The 24,450-nt window shown below is 46.4% G+C and overlaps 1 protein-coding gene across 1 annotated transcript in view; it reads right to left on the bottom strand.

Moving 5' to 3' along the window:
- Positions 1-15,039, bottom strand: part of LOC147109082 (activator of 90 kDa heat shock protein ATPase homolog 1-like) — a 30,918-nt gene extending 15,879 nt beyond the window's left edge. The window contains 3 exon segments of the mRNA XM_086002672.1: positions 4,519-4,601; positions 12,096-12,286; positions 14,629-15,039. Of these exon segments, the coding sequence (XP_085858798.1) occupies positions 4,519-4,601; positions 12,096-12,286; positions 14,629-14,708 (354 nt within the window). The 5' untranslated portion in view covers positions 14,709-15,039.
- Between the last annotated feature and the right edge of the window lie 9,411 nt (positions 15,040-24,450).

Raw genomic sequence — 24,450 nt, 5'->3', positions numbered from 1 at the left:
AGGGACATGACGGGGGGATGAGGGGAGGACATGACGGGGAGAGGAAAGACGGGGAGAGGACATGGGACGGGGAGAGACATACGGGGAGAGGACATGACGGGGAGAGGAACATTACGGGGAGAGGACATGACGGGGAGAGGACTGAAGGGGAGGAGGACATGACGGGAGAGACATGAAGGGAGAGAGGACATGACGGGGAGAGGACATGACGGGGAGTAGGACATGACGGGAGAGGACATGACGGGAGAGGACATGACGGGGAGAGACATGACGGGAGAGGGACATGACGGGGAGAGGACATGACGGGGAGAGGACATGACGGGGAGAGGACATGACGGGGAGAGGACATGACGGGGAGAGGACATGACGGGGAGGAGGACATGACGGGGAGAGGACATGACGGGGAGAGGACATGACGGGGAGAGGACATGACGGGGGAGAGGACATGACGGGGAGAGGACATGACGGGGAGAGGACATGACGGGGAGAGGACATGACGGGGAGAGGACATGACGGGGAGAGGACATGACGGGGAGAGGACATGACGGGGAGAGGACATGACGGGGAGAGGACATGACGGGGAGAGGACATGACGGGGAGAGGACATGACGGGGAGAGGACATGACGGGGAGAGGACATGACGGGGAGAGGACATGACGGGGAGAGGACATGACGGGGAGAGGACATGACGGGGAGAGGACATGACGGGGAGAGGACATGACGGGGAGAGGACATGACGGGGAGAGGACATGACGGGGGAGAGGACATGACGGGGAGAGGACATGACGGGGAGAGGACATGACGGGGAGAGGACATGACGGGGAGAGGACATGACGGGAGAGGACATGACGGGGAGAGGACATGACGGGGAGAGGACATGACGGGGAGAGGACATGACGGGGAGAGGACATGACGGGGAGAGGACATGACGGGGAGAGGACATGACGGGGAGAGGACATGACGGGGGAGAGGACATGACGGGGAGAGGACATGACGGGGAGAGGACATGACGGGGAGAGGACATGACGGGGAGAGGACATGACGGGGAGAGGACATGACGGGGAGAGACATGACGGGGAGAGGACATGACGGGGAGAAGGACATGACGGGGAGAGGACATGACGGGGAGAGGACATGACGGGAGAGGACATGACGGGGAGAGGACATGACGGGGAGAGACAGACGGGGAGAGACATGACGGGGAGAGGACATGACGGGGAGAGGACATGACGGGGAGAGGACATGACGGGGAGAGGACATGACGGGAGAGGACATGACGGGGAGAGGACATGACGGGGAGAGGACATGACGGGGAGAGGACATGACGGGGAGAGGACATGACGGGGAGAGGACATGACGGGAGAGGACATGACGGGAGAGGACATGACGGGGAGAGGACATGACGGGAGAGGACATGACGGGGAGAGGACATGACGGGGAGAGGACATGACGGGGAGAGGACATGACGGGGAGAGGACATGACGGGGAGAGGACATGACGGGGAGAGGACATGACGGGGAGAGGACATGACGGGGAGAGGACATGACGGGGAGAGGACATGACGGGGAGAGGACATGACGGGGAGAGGACATGACGGGGAGAGGACATGACGGGGAGAGACATGACGGGAGAGGACATGACGGGGAGAGGACATGACGGGGAGAGGACATGACGGGGAGAGGACATGAACGGAGGAGAGGACATGACGGGGAGAGGACATGACGGGGAGAGGACATGACGGGATGAGGACATGACGGGGAGAGGACATGACGGGGGAGAGGACATGACGGGGAGAGGACATGACGGGGAGAGGGACATGACGGGGAGAGGACATGACGGGGAGAGGACATGACGGGAGAGGACATGACGGGAGAGGACATGACGGGGAGAGGACATGACGGGGAGAGGACATGACGGGAGAGGACATGACGGGGAGAGGACATGACGGGGAGAGGACATGACGGGGAGAGGACATGACGGGGAGAGGACATGACGGGGAGAGGACATGACGGGGAGAGGACATGACGGGGAGAGGACATGACGGGGAGAGGACATGACGGGAGAGGACATGACGGGGAGAGGGACATGACGGGGAGAGGACATGACGGGGAGAGGACATGACGGGAGAGACATGACGGGGAGAGGACATGACGGGGAGAGGACATGACGGGGAGAGGACATGACGGGGAGAGGACATGACGGGGAGAGGACATGACGGGAGAGGACATGACGGGGAGAGGACATGACGGGAGAGGACATGACGGGGAGAGGACATGACGGGGAGAGGACATGACGGGGGAGAGGACATGACGGGAGAGGACATGACAGGGAGAGGACATGACAGGGAGAGGGGGCACACACAGGGGCAGGGAGACCAAGCGCCCCAAAATTGCCCTCGCAACGCGGGGCTCCCCAGCTAGTTCTTTTTATATAGGATCATATTTATTGCCAACTCCTTGCAAATATTTTTTCCTGCATTAACACTACCACAACTCTGTGTTCATCTTGTAATTACTTCAAGGGGGGGGGGGGGGGGAAATGAACACAAGAAACAGGAGCAGGAGTCGGCCATTCGGCCCCTCGAGCCTGCTCCACCATTCAATAAGATCATGGCTGATCCACTCTTGGCCTCAACTCCACTTTTCTGCCTGTTCCCCATAACCCTCGACTCCCCTATAGTTCAAATATCGGTCTATCTCAGCCTTGAATATATTCAATGACACAGCCTCCACAGCTCTCTGGGGTAGAGAATTCCACAGATTCACAAACCTCAGAAGAAATTCCTCCTCATCTCAGTCTTAATGGGCGACCCCTTATTCTGAAACTATGCCCCCTAGTTCTAGATTCCCCCAAGAGGGAAAACATCCTCTCAGCATCTACCTTGTCGAGCCCCCTCAGAATCTTATGTTTCAATAAGATCACCTCTCATTCTTCTAAACTCCAATGAGTATAGGCCAACCTGCTCAACCTTTCTTCATAAGACAACCTAGGAATCAACCTAGTAAAACATTCTCTGAACTGCCTCCAATGCAAGTATATCCCTCCTTAAATAAGGAAAACTGTATGCAGTACTCATGATCTCACCAACACTCTGTACAGTTGTAGCAAGACTTGCCTACGTTTATACTCCAGCCCCCTTGCAATAAAGGCCAACATTCCATGTGCCTTCCTAATTACTTGCTGTACCTGCATGCCAACGTTTTGTGTTTCATGTACGAGGACACCCACACCCCTCTTACCGCAACATTCTGTAGTCTCTCTCCAGTTAAATAATGTTATGCTTTTCTATTCCTCCTATCAAAGTGGATAATCTCACATTTACTCCATCTACCAAATTTTTGCCCACTCATTTAACCTATCTATATCCTTTTGCAGACTGTGTCCTCCTCACAACTTGCTTTCCCACCTATCTTTGTATCGTCAGCAAATCTGGCTACAGTACACTCGGTCCCTTCATCCACGTCATTGATATAGATTGTAAATAGTTGAGGCCCCAGCACTGATCCCTGCAGCACCCCACTAGTTAGTTTGCCAACCTGAAAATGACCCATTTATCCCGACTCTCTCTGTTTTCTGTTAGTTAGCCAATCCTCTATTTGTGAAGCATTATCCTTCCCCGACATAGAACAAATACACTACATTGTTTTATAAAGTGCAACTGGGAACAGTAAAGAAAGCACGAAGGCAATTATGGAGGGAGGGGAAGGAAGGCGGAAGAGAACACTTAACTGAACTAAATACCATGAACTTTACCAGGCAACACAAGGGATGAGTATTGCAGCTGTAGACATTTTAAAAATGAATTTCTAAATAACTTCAATTAAAATCGATGCTCATTTTACAAAGCAAAATGTCAATAAAGTCAGTCTCAAAGATGGGCTTAGGACTGGTTTGATTTTCAGCAGTTTTTAACGTATATATGTAAAGCAGCACTTAGCCTCTTCTAGCTTAGTGGTGCAGCTGCAGAGCTGAAATAGCCAGTTTCATGCTATTGATTAATTTGCTTCTGTTCATCAAAAAGTTCCAAATTGCTCTCTTTGATGCACAAGTTGCACTCCATTTTTAGGTAATAATATAATATACTTTTAGCAAAGTTGACTACACCTAGGAGATACTGGTGTAATAAACAGAGTTAGGTTTCAGAGAAGCGGCTGCAGTGTGTTGGACAACGATGATCAGTTTCAATGCATGGAAGGGGACAGGTTCAACTCCTCCCACTCTTCGGTCCCAATCCAGACCGTCTCAAGCAGGGACCAGGGGAAGAACGAGTGGAACAGATGGGCAAGCCCAGACAAGATGGCAACTCGCGCTTTCCAGGAGAATTGGGAAAAGTTTGGCAGCAGGCCCTGACACCTTTCAGCTAAAGCAAACTGAAAAATGATAGAATAGAATCATAGAAGCTTACAGCACAGGAGATCATTTGGCCCGTCGGGCCTATGCCAGCTCTTTGAAAGTGCTGTCTAATTTAGCTCCAGAATAGGGATAATTAACAAAGATTATATAAAAAGAAAAACTTACATCTACTTCATCAACATCATTTTCATCTGAGAGATTTGGTATCTCCACAGTTCCTTTATATTTAATTCCAGTTTTTGAAGTCCCTACAGTGGAAGAATATCAAGTTTATGCAGCGATACAGGCAGAAATTTTAATGAACAAAACCTATCAACTTCAGCAGGTGGGGGGTGGTGGAAAAAGAGCTGGCTAAACTATTTTTTACTTTATTAATTAGATTTATTAAGAATTTCTCATCAAGGTGAGCACAATATAAATCAGACAAGCCCTAGTTTTTCCTACGCTGCTTCCCAATCTAAAATTATTTCCATTTCCCCAAAGCATACTACAGGAAACTTTCGTTTAACCGGAGGTTAAAAGTCCGAAAGCTCTATCTACCGGCAAAATTCAGGAGCCGTTTTCTATAAGTTTTTTTACTTCTCGTTGCTTTTTTCCCCTCCCCAGTCAGGCTCTGCAAGGTCTGTAGCTAAGCAACAACTTCAGCTAGAGACGCTTGCAGCTGCAGCCGACTGTTTTGAAGCTGTTGCTGAGCAACAGGGTTTGTTGATTCACATGGAGCTGAAAAGCTCTATGTTTTAACATTGCTGTGGTGTATGTAACCTGTTCCACCTTGAGAACTACCTTAAGAGATGTACTACTTTCTCTTGGCTGCTGTATACTGTAATACCGGTGGTGACCACACCGGTATATATGGTTGTGTAGGGATTTGCTGGGCAGTTCAGCCCTGACCTCCGAATAGTAAAGACCTGTTAAAGTTATTCTTGTGGTCTGTGTCCAGTGATTTATAATAAGCATAACTGGGACACACAGACTTAACAGTGGCGACGAGTCCGATCTTACCCTGCGGCAGTTTTACATCCAAGGCAGCTTCGTCCTCAGAACGGGCGTCGAGAAGAGGCATCCGCCCTCATCATCCTGCTGAGCACCATCGCACGGGAGGCATCGAGAACCCGGGTTAAAAGAAAAATTCTGACCACGAAGCCCTCCATCAGCGACAGGCAGTGATCATCCCTTCTACCACGGTGGTGGGTAAGCCGATCAGCGACACGAGCAGAAAGTCGGCCGCGTTGGCTGTGGAGTAGGGGAGGGAAAACGGAGGAATAAGGGCGGAGAACTCGACCACGGCCGGTAGAAAGGGCCGGGCTGCAATCGAGGCCGAGAAGCGCAGCGACTGGGGCAGCTTAAGGCACGAGAGCCGCGGAGAACTCAAACGCAGCCGGTGTAAAGGACCGGGCTGCAAGCGGGGCTGCGAGGCAAGCAGCGTCGGGGAATTGAGAACCGCTGGGGAGGCGAGAACGGCAGCAGCACGGCAATCGCCATTGCAGCCAGCGGGGGAAGAAGGCAAACGCGGGTATCCGCCATTGTAGTCGGCGGGGGAAGAAGACGAGCGTGGGAAAGACCGCCAAGCGCGGGAAGCCGCCATTTTAGTAGGCGGGGGAAGAAGACAAGCGTGGCAAGCCGCCATTTTGAGAAAAAGAAAAATTTAAAAACTTGCAAGGATGCCTAAACATGGGAACATTAATACCTTTGATAGCGATATCGAAGATTGGACCACGTATGTAGAACGCATGGAAGTTTATTGTAAAGCAAATAAGGTACCAGATGATGAGAAAGCACTAACCTTATTAAGCTCAATGGGTGCGAAGACATACGGGCTATTGAAGCACCTTCTATCACCAAATAAACCGGCGGATCAGACTTTCGCGAATATTGTTACTGTCCTGAAAAATCATTTAAACCCCACGCCGCTGATGATAGCGGAATGATTTAAATTTTACAGAAGAACGCAGCTGAAAGACGAAAGCAACGCCGAATTTTTAATTGAACTGCGTAAGCTATCGAAGTACTGTCAGTTTGGAACAGGACTAGCAGATGCGCCGAGAGATAAATTTGTGTGTGGATTGTTAAAAGAAGGAACACAAAAGCGACTGCTTGAGGAGAATGATCTTACGCTTGATAAAGCTGCCACTATTGCAGCATCGCAAGAAGCCGCAGCGAGAGGCACGGCGGAAATGCAGCTACGGTCACCGGAACTCAGCACCAATCAAATGGTCTTGGGTACAGTAAAATGTTATCGTTGTGGAAAGACAACGCACGATCAGAACCAGTGCTGGTTCAAAAATCAGGAATGCAGAAAATGTGGCAGGCTTGGTCACATAGCTAAAGTATGCCGGTCAGGAAAGAAGACCAGCAACAAAAAGTCACCGCAGGAAAAGTACAGAAAGGTACACAAGGTGACAGAGAACAGTTCGAACGAACAGAAGTCAGATTCAGACTCCAGCAGTAATGAACTGGGTAGTCTAAGAGTACACAATGTTGGTAAGGAAGCAGACCTCCAAACAATTTGGGTCACACTTCAGATAGCAGGAGTCCAAGTGAAGATGGCATTGGACACTGGATCGGCATTGACGGTCATGAATAAGCAAGATTACAAAAGGTTATTCCCACATATTCCCCTACGGGATACGGAGATTGTATTGAAAACATACACGGGGCAAAGAGTATACCCCATCGGGAAGATAGAGGTAAAGGTGGTCCACAAGGGCAAAGAAAGCCGAGGAATGGACTTATGTGCTACCGGAGGGAGGTCCACCACTACTGGGACGGGAGTGGATTAGGAAAATAAATATGGACTGGCATTCTTTAAAAGCACTAACGGTAGATTCCGGTAAAAAAGATGTCAAACCTAAACGATTGTCCAGAATATTGGACGATGCTAAAGAGGTGTTCCAACAGGGACTGGGAACACAGAGGAATTACGGCAAACATCAAGGTTGAAGAACATGCAAACCCGAAATTTTTCAAAGCCAGACCGGTACCTTATGCGATACGTCCTGCTGTGGAAGCTGAGCTGGAAGGGCTAGAACGTTCAGGAGTACTGTCTAAGGTAGACTGGAGTGAGTGGGCTACGCCCATTGTTCCTGTCATGAAGCGTTCATTGAGCAACAAGCCGGGGGAACCGGGGAAGGTTCGCATCTGTGGAGATTTCAAGATCACTGTTAATCCGGTGCTTCACACGGTGCAGTATCCGCTTCCGCGGATTGAGGATATCTTCACTTCGTTGTCTGGCGGGAAACACTTCACCAAGATAGACCTGGCGCAGGCGTACTTACAGATGGAAGTTGAGGAAGAGTCACGCCAGTATCTCACGATCAACACGCATAGAGGCTTGTACCGGTATAACAGACTGGTTTTTGGAGTGGCACCGGCTCCAGCAATTTGGCAGAGGGCCACGGAACAGGTATTACAGGGAATTCCAGGCACACAATGTTACCTGGACGATATTCTGATTACAGGAGATGATGACGAGGAACACCTTGCAAATTTGGAACTGGTGCTCACCAGATTGAAAGAATATGGACTTCGAGTTAATCGCCAGAAATGTGAGTTCTTTCAGAAGCGGATCTCATACTGTGGTCATGTCATTGACCAGGAGGGGCTTCATAAGTCTCCTGACAAGATCGAAGCTGTTGTGAAGGCTCCCGCTCCGGATAATGTATCCCAGTTGAGGTCGTTCCTAGGGTTGATTAACTATTACCATAAGTTTCTGCCAAATTTATCCACGGTGCTGCACCCGCTGAACGCTCTTTTGCAGAAGGGAGTACCATGGAAGTGGAGCGAGGACTGTAAGAGGGCCTTTCGCAAAAGCAAGGCATTGATCACCTCAGGAGGAAGTGTTGGCTCACTTCAACCCAACGCTGCCTATTCGTTTGGCTTGTGATGCTTCTCCATATGGTATTGGGGCAGTACTCTCACACAAGTTGCCAAATGGCCTGGAGAGGCCAGTTGCGTTCGCATCCAGATCATTGACCTCCGTGGAGCGCAACTATGCTCAGATAGATAGGGAGGCTCTCAGCCTTGTGTGGGGAGTAAAGAAGTTTAATCATTACCTGCAGGGCCAAAAGTTTACACTTCTGACAGACCACTAGCTGTTGGTATCCATTTTTAACCCTAAGAAGGGTGTTTCGGTGATGACAGCACAGAGACTCCAGAGATGGTCCCTTTTCCTAGGGGCACATCAATATCAGATCGAATTCAAAGGTACAAAGCAGCATGGTAATGCTGATGGGCTGTCGCGCCTGCCACTACCTACAGAGGAGGAGGCACCGACGGTTGACCCTGTTGAGTTATTTCACTCGACCATCATCGAATATTTACCAGTCACCAATGCAAGTGTTGAAAGAGAAACCAGGAACGACCCGACACTGTCCCGGGTCTACGAAGTGACAGTGAAGGGATGGCCAGCACATGGTGATCCACTGTTACCGGCATTCTCAGCAAGACGAGACCAGCTGTCCGTCTGTCAAGGAACATTGATGTATGGAACAAGGGTGATTATTCCTCCTAAGTTAAGAGAGAGAGTTCTAAAGGAACTGCATGAAGGTCATCTGGGGGGGGGGAGTCAAGATGAAAAGCCTTGCTAGGGCTTATGTGTGCTGGCCGGGTATCGACCAACAGATAGAGGATCTGACTAAAAGCTGCTCAGGGTGCCAAAAAGTGCAAAATGCACCTCCGATTGCACCGCTGCATCCATGGGAATGGCCTTCAACCCCATGGCAACGTGTACATATTGACTTTGCTGGTCCATTCATGGACTCCATGTTTTTAATTGCGGTGGATGCACATTCTAAATGGCCAGAAGTGATTAAGATGACTACCACTACCTCGGATAAGACGATCGCGGTGATAAGAACGATATTTGCAAGAAATGGATTGCCAGAACAAATATGTTCAGACAACGGACCGCAGTTCGTGTCAGAAGAATTCCAGAAATTCATGAAGAAGAATGGGGTGAAACATTATACCTCTGCCCCATATCATCCGGCTACAAATGGGTTGGCCGAGAGATTTGTACAAACGTTCAAAAATGCAATAAAGGCCATGAGCGAAGATCAGATTCCACTACAACACAAGGTGGACAAATTCCTACTGGCATATCGAAACGCCACTCATGCAGTGACAAACCAAAGTCCTGCCATGATGTTCTATAACAGGAGGTTGCGGTCCAGGTTGGACTTGTTAAAACCAAATGTGCGGAGGGAAGTTGAAAACAAACAGTTCCAGCATATAAATAACAAGACCACTCGGAGTTTCGAAATAGGACAACCAGTGTTAGCCCGGGACTATAAAAAACGAGAAATGGCAATCTGGAACAATTCGGGCCAGACAAGGACCCCTGATGTACACGGTAGATATTGGTGAAAATGTAATACGGCGTCATGCTGACCAACTGGTAGAATCGAGAACAAGGGTCGAACCCATGGTTACGGCAGAGACAACCGTGGAAGAAGTTAGTGAACCTGAAGCATCTACCTCAGAAGTGAATGTACCTGATGATGATGTCCAATCCGTAAGAGACCAACTAGATGAGTCACCCCAGCAACGAGAATCAGAGACCCCTGAAAGGCGTTATCCAACTCGAATCAGGAGGCCTCCTCAGAGACTGAATCTTTGAACTGTTTTGCATGAAGTTGTATATATTATATATATATATATATATATATATATATATATATAATGTTATGTTAAATGGGGATATAACTGTTAAGCTAAAAAGGGAGGATTGTGGTGTATGTAACCTGTTCCACCTTAAGAGAACTACCTTAAGAGATGTACTACTTTCTCTTGGCTGCTGTATACTGTAATACCGGTGGTGACCACACCGGTATATAAGTGTTGTGTAGGGATTTGCTGGGCAGTTCAGCCCTGACCTCCAAATAGTAAAGACCTGTTAAAAGTTATTCTTGTTGTCTGTGTCCAGTGATTGATCCTAAGCATAACTGGGACACACAGACTCAACAATTGCCACTGGTTTATATGGCAGTTTTGATCTAACGGCACCAGCTCGGTCCCATCAGTGTCGGATACCAGAGTTTCCTGTACTTTATAAGATTTCACACTTCTTGAAATTAAGGCTCCCGTCTAAGATAATTAGATAAATGGTTTGTTCATATAATAGAGGCCTAAACATCAGAAGACACTTTCTCTCAGGGGAGGAGTGAAAAACTGAAAGTTTAACATGCATACCTGGTCTGGTAGTGGGCTATACAGACCACTAAAGGCCTAGGTTTGTATTGTTAATTACTTAATCATGCCTGGATCCCTATCCCCGAGTGCAATTTCAAAATTGGTAGTGCCTTTGGCAATCTTGCCTCCATACTCAATTCTCTGACTACACCTCTGTCCACCATCAAAAAGTCTAATTAAAATTGTATTTTTTCCAAACCACACCGTTGGTCACCACCCGATCTCCTGCTCAGGTCCAACCCCTGTCCCTGGTGTATCTTACTGTAGTGGTATTTAGTGTGACTGAACTCTTGTATCCTTTCCACCCTAGACTTGTTTTGGAAGAGAAATTGGATATATTTACTGCTGGCTTGCTATCCAACAGACCCTGCTGGTAACGTTGCACAGGTAGATAGAATCAGGCTTTGCTGCAATGACAATGTGTCTAACTGGCATTTAGTCAAGGTACCAAATAGCTGCCAGCACCCATAGAACCGTGGCCCAGCACAAATAACGCATAATGTTTGCTGAAGGAGGGAAGCGAGGAGGAGGAGGGAATTTGAAATCCTTTTAATTAAGGATGTGATTTCGGTTTTAAAATTAGAAAGACAGTGACCTGGTTTATGTTCCCTTTTTGATTAAAAAATTGTATTTAGGAATATTTGTAAACTAAATCAAGGTGAAAAATGTCAGTACTGGGAAAGGAAACAGTTCAACTTTGGGGACACAGAGGCAGCATTAAGCACTCCCAAGGGAGAGAGGCAGGTTGAAGCTGTGTCCCAATAACATGCATTACTGAAAGAAATGGGCCAACTGTCAAAACTGGAATGCAGATGAAAGCACGTTGCTCTTTCCCCTCCCTCTTCCAAATCACATTTTCTCCCCTGCATTCAAGGCTTTGACTCTTCACTGGGATACTGTTCCACAGCTGTCGGTCATCCGGCAATACCATGCCCACGTGGCTATTACTCACCAGCCACATCATGTCAGCATGTTATTTGACTGTAAGCATCATTACAGCTTAGGTCAATCGTGTCCTCATCGATATCCTTTCGTAGGCACTTCCAGTAGGACTCACTGAAAAGTGATTTAGAATGGGAATGCTGGCTGTTTTCTATCCCTCCAAAGTGTACTGTGACACCCTCATCACCATCGTGGCTGAGCTCAGTTAACAGATAGGGCTCCTTCAAACCTACCTCTTGTGGTAAACCACTAATCTGCCTGTACAGAACATGTCTGGGCATGCCTCAGCTGGCTCCGCCCCTGGCTCCACCCCTAAGCCCAAGTATAAAGGTGATTGACCTCCAGTCCCCCTGGCTTTAAGGATCGGTCTACCAGCAGAGGCATGCTCGTATTCTTTTGTTAATAAAAGACTACTTGTTATAAGTTTAACTCTTAGTCTTCTGGAGTTATTGATGGCGCATCACCTCTCTGACCAAGCTTTTGGTCATCTGCCCTATTTCCCCTTGTGGCTCAGTGTCAAATTTTGTTTGATAACGCTCCTGTGAAGCACCTTGGGACGTTTTACTATGTTAAAGGCGCTATAGAAAAAAAAGTTGTTGTTGCAGACTCACCTGTCCATGCCATGTGGATGTTCCATTCAAAGAAGAAAATCAGTTTTCCTTTTCTGTTGTTAATTGAAGCTTCCCCATCGACCTTGCTCACCTCTGTCACGTTGCACGCTCCCTCTTCGTTTTCTACATTGACTGCCAGCATCAGTGACTTAAGTTTATCTACGGACCAATTCGAGGCATCTCTCTCTGTCCTACAGATGAATTTTGAAGATCAGCTTTACTGTGAACAGGTTAAAATCATCCCTATTGACTCAAGTCTGAAGCTTTGGATCAATCTGTATAAGCTAGCTTTGCGGAACACCTCCGTTCAGTCCGTAAGGGTGACCCCGAGCTTCCAGTCGCCTGTCATTTTAATTCACCGCTCCATTCCCACTCGGACCTCACCGTCCTTGGCCTCTTGCATTGTTCCACGGAAGCTCAACGTAAACTCGAGGAACAGCACCTCATCTTCCGATTAGGCACTTTGCAGCCTTCTGGACTCAATATCGAGTTCAACAATTTCAGATCATAACCTCGGCCCCTATTACATTTTTACTTATTTTTTTCCCCACCCCTTTGTTTTGGGTTTTACCTTCCCCCCCCCCCCCCCCCCCCTTTTCCTTTTTTTCCCCCCTCTCTCCCACATGGCAGCTGTCTCCCATCCTGCCAGTACACTTCACACCAAATCGGAGCTGTCTTTTGTCTCCACTGTCCTATTACCATCTCGTCTGGTTTTGAATACCTCTTAATGTCTCTTTACTTCTTTTGTTCTCTCGCAGCCCTGCCTTCGATCTATTTCATTTCCTTTCCAGTTTTGAAAAAGAGTTCACCCGAAATGTCGACTCTAATTTCTCTCCACGGATGTTGCCTGGCCTGCTGAGTTTTTCCAGCATTTTCTGTTGTTATTTCGGATTTCCAGCATCTGCAGTATTTTGCTATCGTAAAGGTAAATTAAAGGCTGATTTCAGGACGTGGACAGATGAAGAATGCTATTCCACATCTATCTTGATTCTTCCATCCAGAAATACCATACAATCCTCCCAACTGCAGCATCCAATTACACTTCTTAAATGATTCCAACATTGCCACCTCCACCCTTCTACCCGGGAGCCAGTTCCAAGTAAGCACGTCCTGAAATCAGCCTTCAATTTACCTTTTCTAGCTTCGTCCTTCACCCCCTTGTCCTATTCTCAACAGTCTAGTTTAAAATAACATACCAGATTTACCTCTTCCACATGCTATCTTCTGTATTTAAGCCCTGGCTCAGTTGGTAGCACCCTCGCCTCGGAGTCAGATGGTTATGGTGTCCACAAACATTGCTGTTTGTGGGAGCTGGTTGTACACAAATTGGCTACCGCATCGCCTACATTACAGCACGTCCTGAGGTAGTGAAATGCAAGTCTTTCTTTCATTTATATAGGGCCTTTCACGACCTCAGGACATCCCAAAGCATTTTACAGTCAATGAAGTACTTTTGAAGTGTAGTTACTGTTGTATGTAGGAAATGTGGCTGACAATTGCACACAGCAAGCTCCCACAAACAGCAATGTGATAATAACCAGGTAATCTGTTTTAGTGATGTTGATTGAGGGATAAATATTGGCCGGGACAGCAGGGATAACTCCCCTGCTCTTCTTCAAAATAGTGCCATGGGATCTTTTACATCCACCCGAGAGCGCAGACGGGGCCTCGGTTTAACGTCTCATTTGAAAGAAGGCACCTCCGGCAGTGCAGCACTCCCTCAGCACTGCACTGGGAGTGTCAGCCTAGATTTTTGTACTCAAGTCTCTGGAGTGGGACTTGAACCCACAACCTTGAGGCGAGAGAGCTAGCCACTGAGCCACAGCTTTGTTCCAAGTACACAAACCAGATCCCCAAAAGGTATTTGGGAGGTGGGGAGGGGGGGTAAGAGAAGTGTTACAAAAAAAAGGATTAAATCATCACACTCTTGCAAAAATGCAATCTCTCACAAATCACTGGGGCGGGCGGGCAGGGGGCGAACATAGCAATTTAGCTCCCAACTGCAGCAGCCCAGTTGTATTTATAAAAAATAGAAAAAAAAAAGGTGGCAGGGAGCCCAGAAAGTTTTATATAGAAAATATGACAGCTATAAAAAACAGATCAGCGCAATTGTTAAATAAAACAAAAGTCTTTTAAGACAAAGCATTTCCAGCCAGCCTACTCTCCTTAAGGTTCTTCCTCAGCTGGCATGAAATATTAAAAGATTATATTTTTTAAAAAGCACACATGTATAAAAAAACATACACACATATATATACACACACATACATACATACATATATAAATAAAACACACAATCCATTATCTAAATCATGTAGGGACGTATATCTAAATCATGTAGGGACGTATATCTAAACATATATAAAGGGACATATATCTAAACATATATAAAGGGACGTATATCTAAACATATATAAAGGGACGTATATCTAAACATATAAAGGGACATATATCTAAACATATAAAGGGACATATATCTAAATTACATATATATGTAAATAAACCATATATATGTGGCTATTATGGCCCTTACCAATGCCAGTTATTGACGTTAGTTGCATCGGCCCGCTCCTCCACGATCCACCGCGGGTCTCCCTGTCCCCACTTGGCCATAGTGACAACAGCACGAGTCGGAGGGCGGGGGATGGTGGAAGCAGAATCAATAAATTAAATATATATATATAATGGATCTAACAGGACCGCGCTTCGTTGATGGAGATTTCCGGGGCGGATACCCAGGCCGTCAGGTTCAGGGCCCCCGTCCCTTTAGCCGAGACGGTAATGGCAGCTACTCTTCACCCAGGCACACCCATCGGCCACTCTCCTCGACTCTTTATCTGCTCGCCGTTGGAACATGCTAGAAAGCCGTGACGTCGTCGTCCTCTTGGGCCCCGCCCCCCTCCTTTATTCGCAACGCACGCCGAACGAACTTCCGCCCCGCACGCTGCCTCTACCTCAAGACCGCCCGCCCGCGATTGTTATGACGTTGCAACACTTCCACCCCGCTCTCTGCCTTGGCCGCCGGTGGGCGTGACGACACAGACCGTCGGCCTTGAACCGTCCATTGTCATGACGTACCCAGCACTTCCGCCCCGCACGCTGTCTCCACCGCCCTCGCCCATCGTGGTGACGTTTCAGCACTTCCGCCCCGCCCATTCACTGATTGATGGTCACCACATTACGGCACTGCCGCCCCCTCCTTCCCCGCTGCGATGTCCATTAACGAACACACACACACACGAAGTTTTATTTCCTATTTTTTTTTCATTTAATTAGTTGGCTCAAGGATTTCATTAGTTAGGCGGCAATTGTCCGATCCGCGATTAAAGGCGCTCCATTCCCTGGGCTCTCGCCCGTTTAGAAAATGCCAGAAAAATCGGACGCCATGGCGTCGCACCTTTTGATTGGTTAGTTTCCGGAGGCGCTCCTTGTAAAGCCTTCCGGTGACACAGGCTATAACTTTAGTTCCGCTTTAGTTTGGAACGGTTCTGGCGCAAGGTCGTCGACCTGAAACGCTAACTCTGTTTCTCTCTCTCTCTACACAGATGTTGCCTGACCTGCTGAGTATTTCCAGCATTTTCTGTTTTTATTAAAGATTCGTACATGCTCTCTGTCCTAAAGACCTTGCATTTAATTTTAAGGACCCAGCCGTGGCGAGCGCTCTGGCCTCTGAGTCAGATGGTTGTGGGTTCATAGTCCCACTCCAGAGACTTGCGCACATAAATCCAGGCCAACACTCCCAGTGCAGTGCTGAGGGAGTGCTGCGCTGTCAGAGATGCCGTCTTTCGGACGAGATGTTAAACTGAGTCCCCGTCTGTTCTCTCAAGTAGATGTAAAAGATCCTGTGGCACTATGTCGAAGAACAGCAGGGGAATCTGGCCAACATTTATCCCTCATCCAATATTACTAAAAAAAAATTATCTGGTCATTATCATTGATGGGACCTTGACATGTGCAAATTGGCTGCCGTGTTTCCAGACAAGCACCTGTTCTTGCTTAGAAACCTGTTACATCTCTAACATTTTCCAGTTCTGACAAAGGGTCACAGACCTGAAATATTAGCTCTGTTTCTCCACAGATGTTGCCTGACCTGCAGAGTATTTCCATCATTTTCTGTTTGGCATCCTAGTAATCTGTGCTGTACCTTCTCTATTGCCTCAACATCCTTTCCTATAGTGTGGAGCCCAAAACTGTACACAGTACTCATTCTCTCTAGACCCTTGGTTCCCCATTATTTCCATAATGTTTTTTGTGTCTTCTACTGTGAAGACAGATATAAAGTATTTGTTTAATGCCTCTGCCATTTCCTTATTGCCCATTATAATTTCTCCTGTCTCTGCCTCAAATGAGCCCACGTTTACTTTCACTAATCCCTTCCTATTTGCATACCTATAGAAACGTTTACAATCTGTTTTTATGTCTCTTGCTAATTTACTCTCATTTTTTCTCTTTCCATATCAATTTCTTGGTTCTCCTTTGCTGAATTCTAAAATCCAATCCTCAGGCTTACTGCTCTTTTTGGCAACATTATAAGCCTCTTCCTTTGATCTAATACTATCTTTAACTTCTCATGTTAGCCACGGTTGGACCACTTTTCCTGTGGGGGGTTTTGTGCCTTAATTAATGTATATTTGTTGTAAATTATGTATTACAGGTAGTTCTTTAAATGCTAGCCATTGCTTGTCTACTGTCATACTTTTTAATGTAGTTTCCCAATCAACCTTAGCCAACTCATCGCTCACACCTACGTAGTTTGCTTTGTTTAGATTGAAGACCCTAGTTTCGGATTTAACAAAATCACTTTCAAACTCAATATAAAATTCTATCATATTATGGTCACTCTTCCCTAAAGGCCCCTTTACTACAAGGTTATTAATTAACCCTTTTCTCATTGCACAATACTAGATCTAAAATAGCCTGTTCCCTAGTTGGTTCCTCAAATACTGATCTAGAAAACTATCTTGTATACATTCCATGAATTTGTCCTCCACACTATTACTGCAAATTTGATTTGCCCAGTCTATATGTAGATTAAAGTCCCCCATGATTACTGTATTACCCTTGTTACATGTGCCTCTAATTTCCTGATTTATACTCTGCCCTACATTACGACGACTGTTTGGGGGTCTGTAAACAACTCCCACCAATGTTTTCAGCCCCTTGCCGTTTCTTAGCTCCACTCAAACTGATTCTACTTCTTGATTTTCGGAGCTAAGATCCTTTCTCTCTACTGTATCCCATCCTTTATTATCAGGGCTACCCCTCCTCCTTTTCTACTTTGCCTATCTCTTCTAAAAGTTAAGTGTCCTGGAATATTTAGTTCCCAACTTTGCAACCACGTCTCTGTAATGGCTATTAGATCAAACCTATTAATTTCTATCTGCGCTATTAATTCATCTATTTTGTTGCGAATGCTTCGCAAATTCAGATATAGCGCGTTTAGCTTTGACGTTTTTCTATTTTTCCCTGATGTCACCTTAGTCACTGATGCCTTATTACCTTTGTTACTCTCTCTGTCCCTTCCTGACCCACTCTGCTTATTTTTACCCAAAACTCTACTCTGCTCTAGAGCCTTGACATTTCTCTTGCTGCTTTTAAATTTATTCTTTCCTGAATCTTCCCACCCACCACCCCAGCCCTTCATTAGTTTAAAGCCCTGTCTGCTGCCCTAGTTATTCGATTCGCCAGGACACTGGTCCCAGCCCGATTAAGTGGAGCCCATCCCAACGGAAAAGCTCCCTCTTTCCCCAGTACTGGTGCCAGGGTCCCATGAACTGAAACTCCTTCCTCCCACACCACTCTTTGAGTCACGCATTTAAACCTCTAATCTGTTTGTCCCTATACCAATTTGTGCATGGCTCCGGTAACAATCCAGAGATTATTACCTTTGAGGTTCTGCTTTTTAATTTGGATCCGAGCTCCTCAAACTCCCTCAGCAGAACTTTGAGCTTTGAGATGTTCTGAGATTGTGAACGGCACTATATAAATGCAACTCTTTTTCTACAACAGTAAAGCAGCTTTCATGGTCATTCTCTGGTGCTAGACCATAAATTACCAGAATTATTGAATTATTTTTTCCAACTTGCCATGGTGAGATTTGAACACTCAGTTTCTGTGTAATTACTCTTGTGCCATAAGCACTAGGCTGTCGTCGCCCCTGATTGGATGTGGGAGGAATGTTGGCCAGGACATCAGAAGAAGTCCCTGCTCTTTGAATGGATCTTTAACAGCCACCAGAACTGGCAGATGGTTCTTGCTTTAATGCCACATCTGAGGGATGGCACCTCTGATAATGTATTATTCGCTCAGTAAAGAAAGACCATGAATCTATATCACACCTTTCACATCCTCAGGATAGTCTTAGTTGGGGGAAGAATGACAACCAGGATATCTTGAGAGCTCAGTATTCTTCTTCACTTGTTAGCCTTCAACCTCCTTCCTTCTATGGTTCACAACAACACATTTCAAGTAAGCATGAGACACTTCATAGTGTAGTGTACGGAACAGACTTTATTGATACCTAGGTTGAGGGATCAACCCAACCCGGATCAGAGAGTGGCTTTTCGGTTTCTGTATCACCAGGGACTTGAGCACATAAAGCTAGGCTGACACTCCAGTGCAGTGCTGAGGGAGTGCTGCCCTGTCGGAGGTGCCGTCTTTTGGATGAGACGTTAAACCGAGGCCCCGTCTGCTCTCAGGTGGACGTAAAAGATCCCGTGGCACTATTTCGAAGAAAAGCAGGGGAGAATTCTCTAATAACCGGCACAATTCTCACTCCGAAAACTACAGTATAGTCGTTTAAAAGTTTTGTTTTACTGTTAAGTAATTAAAGTTATGGATTACCCTCAACTGGCATTACTGTACTTAATCAAGCATCTGCCACCATCCATTTAACACAACATTCTGTAGGTGAGTACCCAATTATACTGCACATTTCTTGATTTTTTAATTTTTGTTTGTTAAAAATAGCCTCGGTAGATAATCCTCTCCGTTATCCAGAATTTTTTATCAACCGGCACCATCCCGGTCCCGTCGGTGCCGGATACCAAAGAGTTTCCTGTATCTGGCCATTATCACATTGCCGTTTGTGGGAGCTTGCTGTGTACAAATTGGCTGCCGCGTTTCCCACATTACAACAGTGACTACAGTTCAAAAGTACTTCATTGGCTGTAAAGCGCTTTGAGATGTCCAGTGGTTGTCAAAGGCGCTATATAAATGCAAGTCTTTCTTTCTATCTTTTGAGCCCTCCAAAGAAATACTGCAAACCATGCTCCTTTATACATCAATATTTTACCTACATCAAAAGGTACTTGTCACAGATAAGACCCCATGACGTATTTATTTCCCAAATCCTTTGACGACAGTCTATTAATGTACACAGTTGTAGTTGTTTACTCAAAGCTACTTCCCTTAAACAAAACTTCCTGACGTTATGATTTGGACAGGTTGGGTGATTGGGCAGATGCAGTATAATGTGGATAAATGCGAGGTTATCCACTTTGGTGGCAAAAACAGGAAGGCAGATTATTATCTGAATAGCAACAGATTGGGAGAAGGGGAAGTGCAACGAGACCTGGGTGTCCTTGTGCACCAGTCGCTGAAGGTAAGCATGCAGGTGCAGCAGGCGGTTAAGAAGGCAAATGGTATGTTGGCCTTCGCAGCGAGAGGATTCGAGTACAGGAACAAGGATGTCTTGCTGCAGTTGTACAGGGCCTTGGTGAGACCACACCTTGAGTATTGTGTGCAGTTTTGGTTGCCTTATCTGAGGAAGGATGTTCTTGCCATGGAGGGAGTGCAGCAAAGATTCACCAGACTGATACCTGGGATGGCAGGAATGACGTATGAGGAGAGATTGGGTCGATTGGGCTTATACTCGCTGGAGTTTAGAAGAATGAGAGGGGATCTCAATGAACTTATAAAATTCTAACAGGACTAGACAGACTAGATGCAGGAAGGATGTTCCCGATGGCGGGGGAGTCCAGAACCAGGGGTCACAGTCTAAGGATAAGGGGTAAGCCATTTAGGACTGAGATGAGGAGGAATTTCTTCACCCAGAGAGTGGTGAACCTGTGGAATTCTCTGCCACAGAGGGCGGTGGAGGCCAGTTCATTAAATATATTCAAGAAAGAGTTGGATATATTTCTTAAGGCTAAAGGGATCAAGGGATATGGGGAGAAGGCAGGGACAGGGTACTGAGTTTGGATGATCAGCCATGATCTCATTGAATGGGGGAGCAGGCTCGAGGGGCTGAATGGCCTACTCCTGCTCCTATCTTCTATGTTTCTATGTAACGGTCACTAACATCTTTGAAGAATAAGCTTTATCAACCATCATCTTTCCATACTATAGCTCATGGATACCTCTACCAATGTTTATTACCCTGAAATTACACTTTAATCACTCATGGCTGACATCATTACTAACACTTATTTCCTGACACAAGCACTTTACATATCAGAAGACAAGCTACGCTTTCCCCTCATGACATTTCAAAGTCATCCTGTTTATCTTGGAAAGTCTATTGCTCTATGAAACAAAGAAGTTGGACTATTAATCCTTTAACTCTCCACGATGTCCAACAATATAGTGCCATGGGATCTTTTACATACACCTAGATTGTAAGCATTCAAGACGACAGGACCTGTGGCAAAGCAGCACTCACTCAGTACTACACTGAAGTGGTTCCTAGGTTTCTGACTCAAGCGCACTAACTCAAGCTGTCCCTACCCTCGATGCTGCCCTAATAAGTCTTAAACCTAACCTCAGAAAAATACCCCTATTACACCAGTATGACTCTTTTCAGCCCACACCAGCTCTCCTAATGATCTCTTTAAGTGAGATTTAGGGCAGTGCTTCCTGGGAATAATTTTGAGACTGAAAAAAGAAAAAGAAAGACTTTACAGCCAATTAAGAACTTTTTGGAGTGTAGTCACTGTTGTAACATGGGAAACGCGACAGCCAATTTGTGCACAGCAAGCTCCCACAAACAGTAATGTGATAATGACCAGATAATCTGTTTTTGTTATGTTGATTTGAGGGATAAATATTGGCCAGGACACTGGGGATAACTCCCCTGCTCTTCTTCGAAATAGTGCCATGGGATCTTTAGCCACGAGAGCAGACGGGGCCTCGGTTTAACATCTCATCCGAAAGACGGCACCTCCGACAGTGCAGCACTCCCTGAGCACTGCACTGGCGTGTCAGCCTAGATTTATGTGCTCAAGTCCCTGGAGTGGGACAATGCTAATGTAAACAGATTATAATGGAGTGGGACTTGAACCTTTGAGGCGGTGCAACGAAGGTTCACTAGATTGATTCCTGGGATGAGAGGGCTGTCCTATGATGAGAGGTTGTGTAGAATGGGCCTATACTCTCTGGAGTTTAGAAGAATGAGAGGTGATCTCATTGAAACATACAGGATTCTGAAGAGGATTGACAGGGTAGATGCTGAGAGGTTGTTTCCCCCTGTCTGGAGTGTCTAGAACTAGGGGGCATAGTCTCAGGATAAGGGGTCGGCCATTTAAGAGTGAGATGAGGAGGAACTTCTTCACTCGGAGGGTTGTGAATCTTTTGGAATTCTGTGCCCCAGAGGGCTGTGGATGCTGAGTATCTGAGGTTAGTCAAGGCTAAGATATAGATTTTTGGACTCATGGGGAATGAAGGGATATGGAGATCAGGCTCCACAAATAAACTCTAAAGTCTGCACATCTGCCAATGCACTTTATTATGGTTATGTTTATGTTAATGTATTACAAGCCAAATGTATGTTGAATGTTTAAATGTCTTAATCTAAATGTACACTCTCGGGAGCCGCAAGCCTACATTTCGTTGTACTGCACTTGTGCACCAACAATGACAATAAAGTTGATTATGATTATGATTGAGGTCAATGATCAGCCATGATCTTATTGAATGGCGGAGCAGGCTCGAGGGGCCGTATGGCGGAGCAGGCTCGAGGGGCCGTATGGCGGAGCAGGCTCGAGGGGCCGTATGGCGGAGCAGGCTCGAGGGGCCGTATGGCGGAGCAGGCTCGAGGGGCCGTATGGCCTACTCCTGCTCCTATTTCTTATGTACTTAAGTTCTGATTTAAAAAATCCAGGTCAATTTGGGAAAAAAAATCTGGGAAATTCCTCTGCGACCCATCTAGACGATTGAAATGGCCCTGAATTTCCTGCAGTACTTACCTTCTGTAAGAGGTGACCTCCGCCCCAGTTAGAAACAGGTCTAGCAGTTCAGTCGATAATAGATCGCAGAGGTGCCCGGATTGATTCCTGGCTGAGTTGGCGGGTCTCACCTGAGACAGCAGTAAGGACGCTACAAAGAGTCTCTATGTCCTTGGCTTCTTATCATTAACCACTCATCCTAACTGGAAAGTGTCTACGTGCGTGAACTCCAGATGAAGGAAGGATCGGACTTGGCTGTAATGCACCCAGTGGTGACACCCACTGTTGAGGCTCACATGCGAAGCATAATAACAGGCAGCTGGCACCTCCCGGCAATGAATTCCAGCAAGACTCGCTGTTTTCTGTATTCAACGGGCACATTTCCATAAAGCACCTTTGTTGCTGCTCCACACGTGTCTGCTCTATTGTCAGAGTTCTATCCCATTCTCTATCTCCGTGAAGCGCATCAAGAGAATCTAAATTCTAACTGGTTCTGCATCTTTCAGGAGCCCAGTGAACGCCACCTGATGCATTACCAACTGAACTGTCAACAGCAGAAAAATGCTAGGAGTGTTTCATGACCAAAATGACAGATGCAGTTTAAGCATGTGTTTTCTTTTCAAATGATACAACACAGCAAGGAGGCCATTCAACCCATCGTGCCTGTGCCGGCTCTTTGAAAGAACTATCCAATTAATCCCACTCCCCTCCTCTTTCCCCACAGCCCTGTAAATGTTTCCCTTCAAGTATTTATCCAATTCCCTTTTGAATGTTTCTATTGAATCTGCTTCCTCCACCCGTTCAGGCCGTGCATTCCAGATCACAACAACTCGCTGTATAAAAAATTGTTTCCTGATGTCGCCTCTGGTTCTTTTGCCATTCACCTTAAATCTGTGTCCTCTGGTTACCGACCCTTCTGCCACTGGAAACAGTTTCTCCTTATTTACTCTATCAGAACCATTCGTGATTTTTATCGAATCTTCACCTTCTCTGCTCTAAGGAGAACAACCTCAGCTTCTCCACATAAGTGAAGTCACTCATCCCTGGAACCATTCTAGTAAATCTCTTCCGCACCCTCTCCAAGGCCTTGACACCCTTCCTAAAGTGCGGTGCCCAGAATTGAACACAATACTCCAGCTGAGGCCCAGCCAGTGTTTTATAAAGGTTTAGCTAACCTCCTGGCTTTTGTACTCTGTGTCTCTATAAAGCCCAGGATCCCATATGCTTTTTTTTTTTTTTTTTTTATATAAACGGCCTTCTCAACTTGTCCTGTCACCTTCAAAGATTTGTGTACATACACCCCCAGGTCTCTCTGTTCCTGCAACCCCTTTAAAATAGACATATTTAAATAGACATATAAAACTTTAGTTCTAGTCTACTCAATCTCGCCTCATAGGACAATCCCCCCATCCCAGGAATCAGTCTGGTGAACCTTCATTGCACTCCCTCTATGGCAAGTATATCCTTCCTTAGGTAAGGAGACCAAAACTACACAATACTCCAGGTGTGGTCTCACCAGGGCCCTGTATAATTGCAGTAAGACGTCTTTACTCTTATACTCAAATCCTTTTGTAATAAAGGCCAACATACCATTTGCTTTCCTAATTGCTTGCTGTACCTGCATGTTAACTTTCAGTGATTTGTGTACAAGGACACCCAGGTCCCTCTGAACACCAACATTTCCCAATCTCTCACCATTTAAAAAATACTCTGCTTTTCTGTTTTTCCTACCAAAGTGGATAACTTCACATTTCTCCACATTATATTCCATTTGCCATGTTCTTGCCCACTCACTTAACCTGCCTATATCCCCTTGAAGCCTCTTTGCATCCTCCTCACAACTTACATTCCCACCCAGCTTTGTATCATCAGCAAACTTGGATATATTACATTTGGTCCCCTCATCCAAATCATTGATATAGATTGTGAGTAGCTGAGGCCCAAGCACTGATCCTTGCGGTACCCCACTAGTTACAGCCTGCCAACCCAAAAATGACCCGTTTATTCCCACTCTCTGTTTTCTGTCCGTTAACCAATCCGTGCTACTATATAAACAGATTATCTGGTCATTATCACATTGCTGTTTGTGGGAGCTTGCTGTGTGCAAATTGGCTGCCGTGTTTCCTACATTACAACAGTGACTGCACTTCAAAAGTACTTCATTGGCTGTAAAGCGCTTTGGAATGTCCGGT

The sequence above is a fragment of the Somniosus microcephalus genome, chromosome 12 (genome assembly GCF_052327205.1).
Source record: "Somniosus microcephalus isolate GS21.2 chromosome 12, FLI_Smic_1.0, whole genome shotgun sequence".
Taxonomy (NCBI): Eukaryota; Metazoa; Chordata; class Chondrichthyes; order Squaliformes; family Somniosidae; genus Somniosus; species Somniosus microcephalus.
Note: the sequence above shows the minus strand (reverse complement) of the source record. Positions and strands in the feature narration are given on the sequence as shown.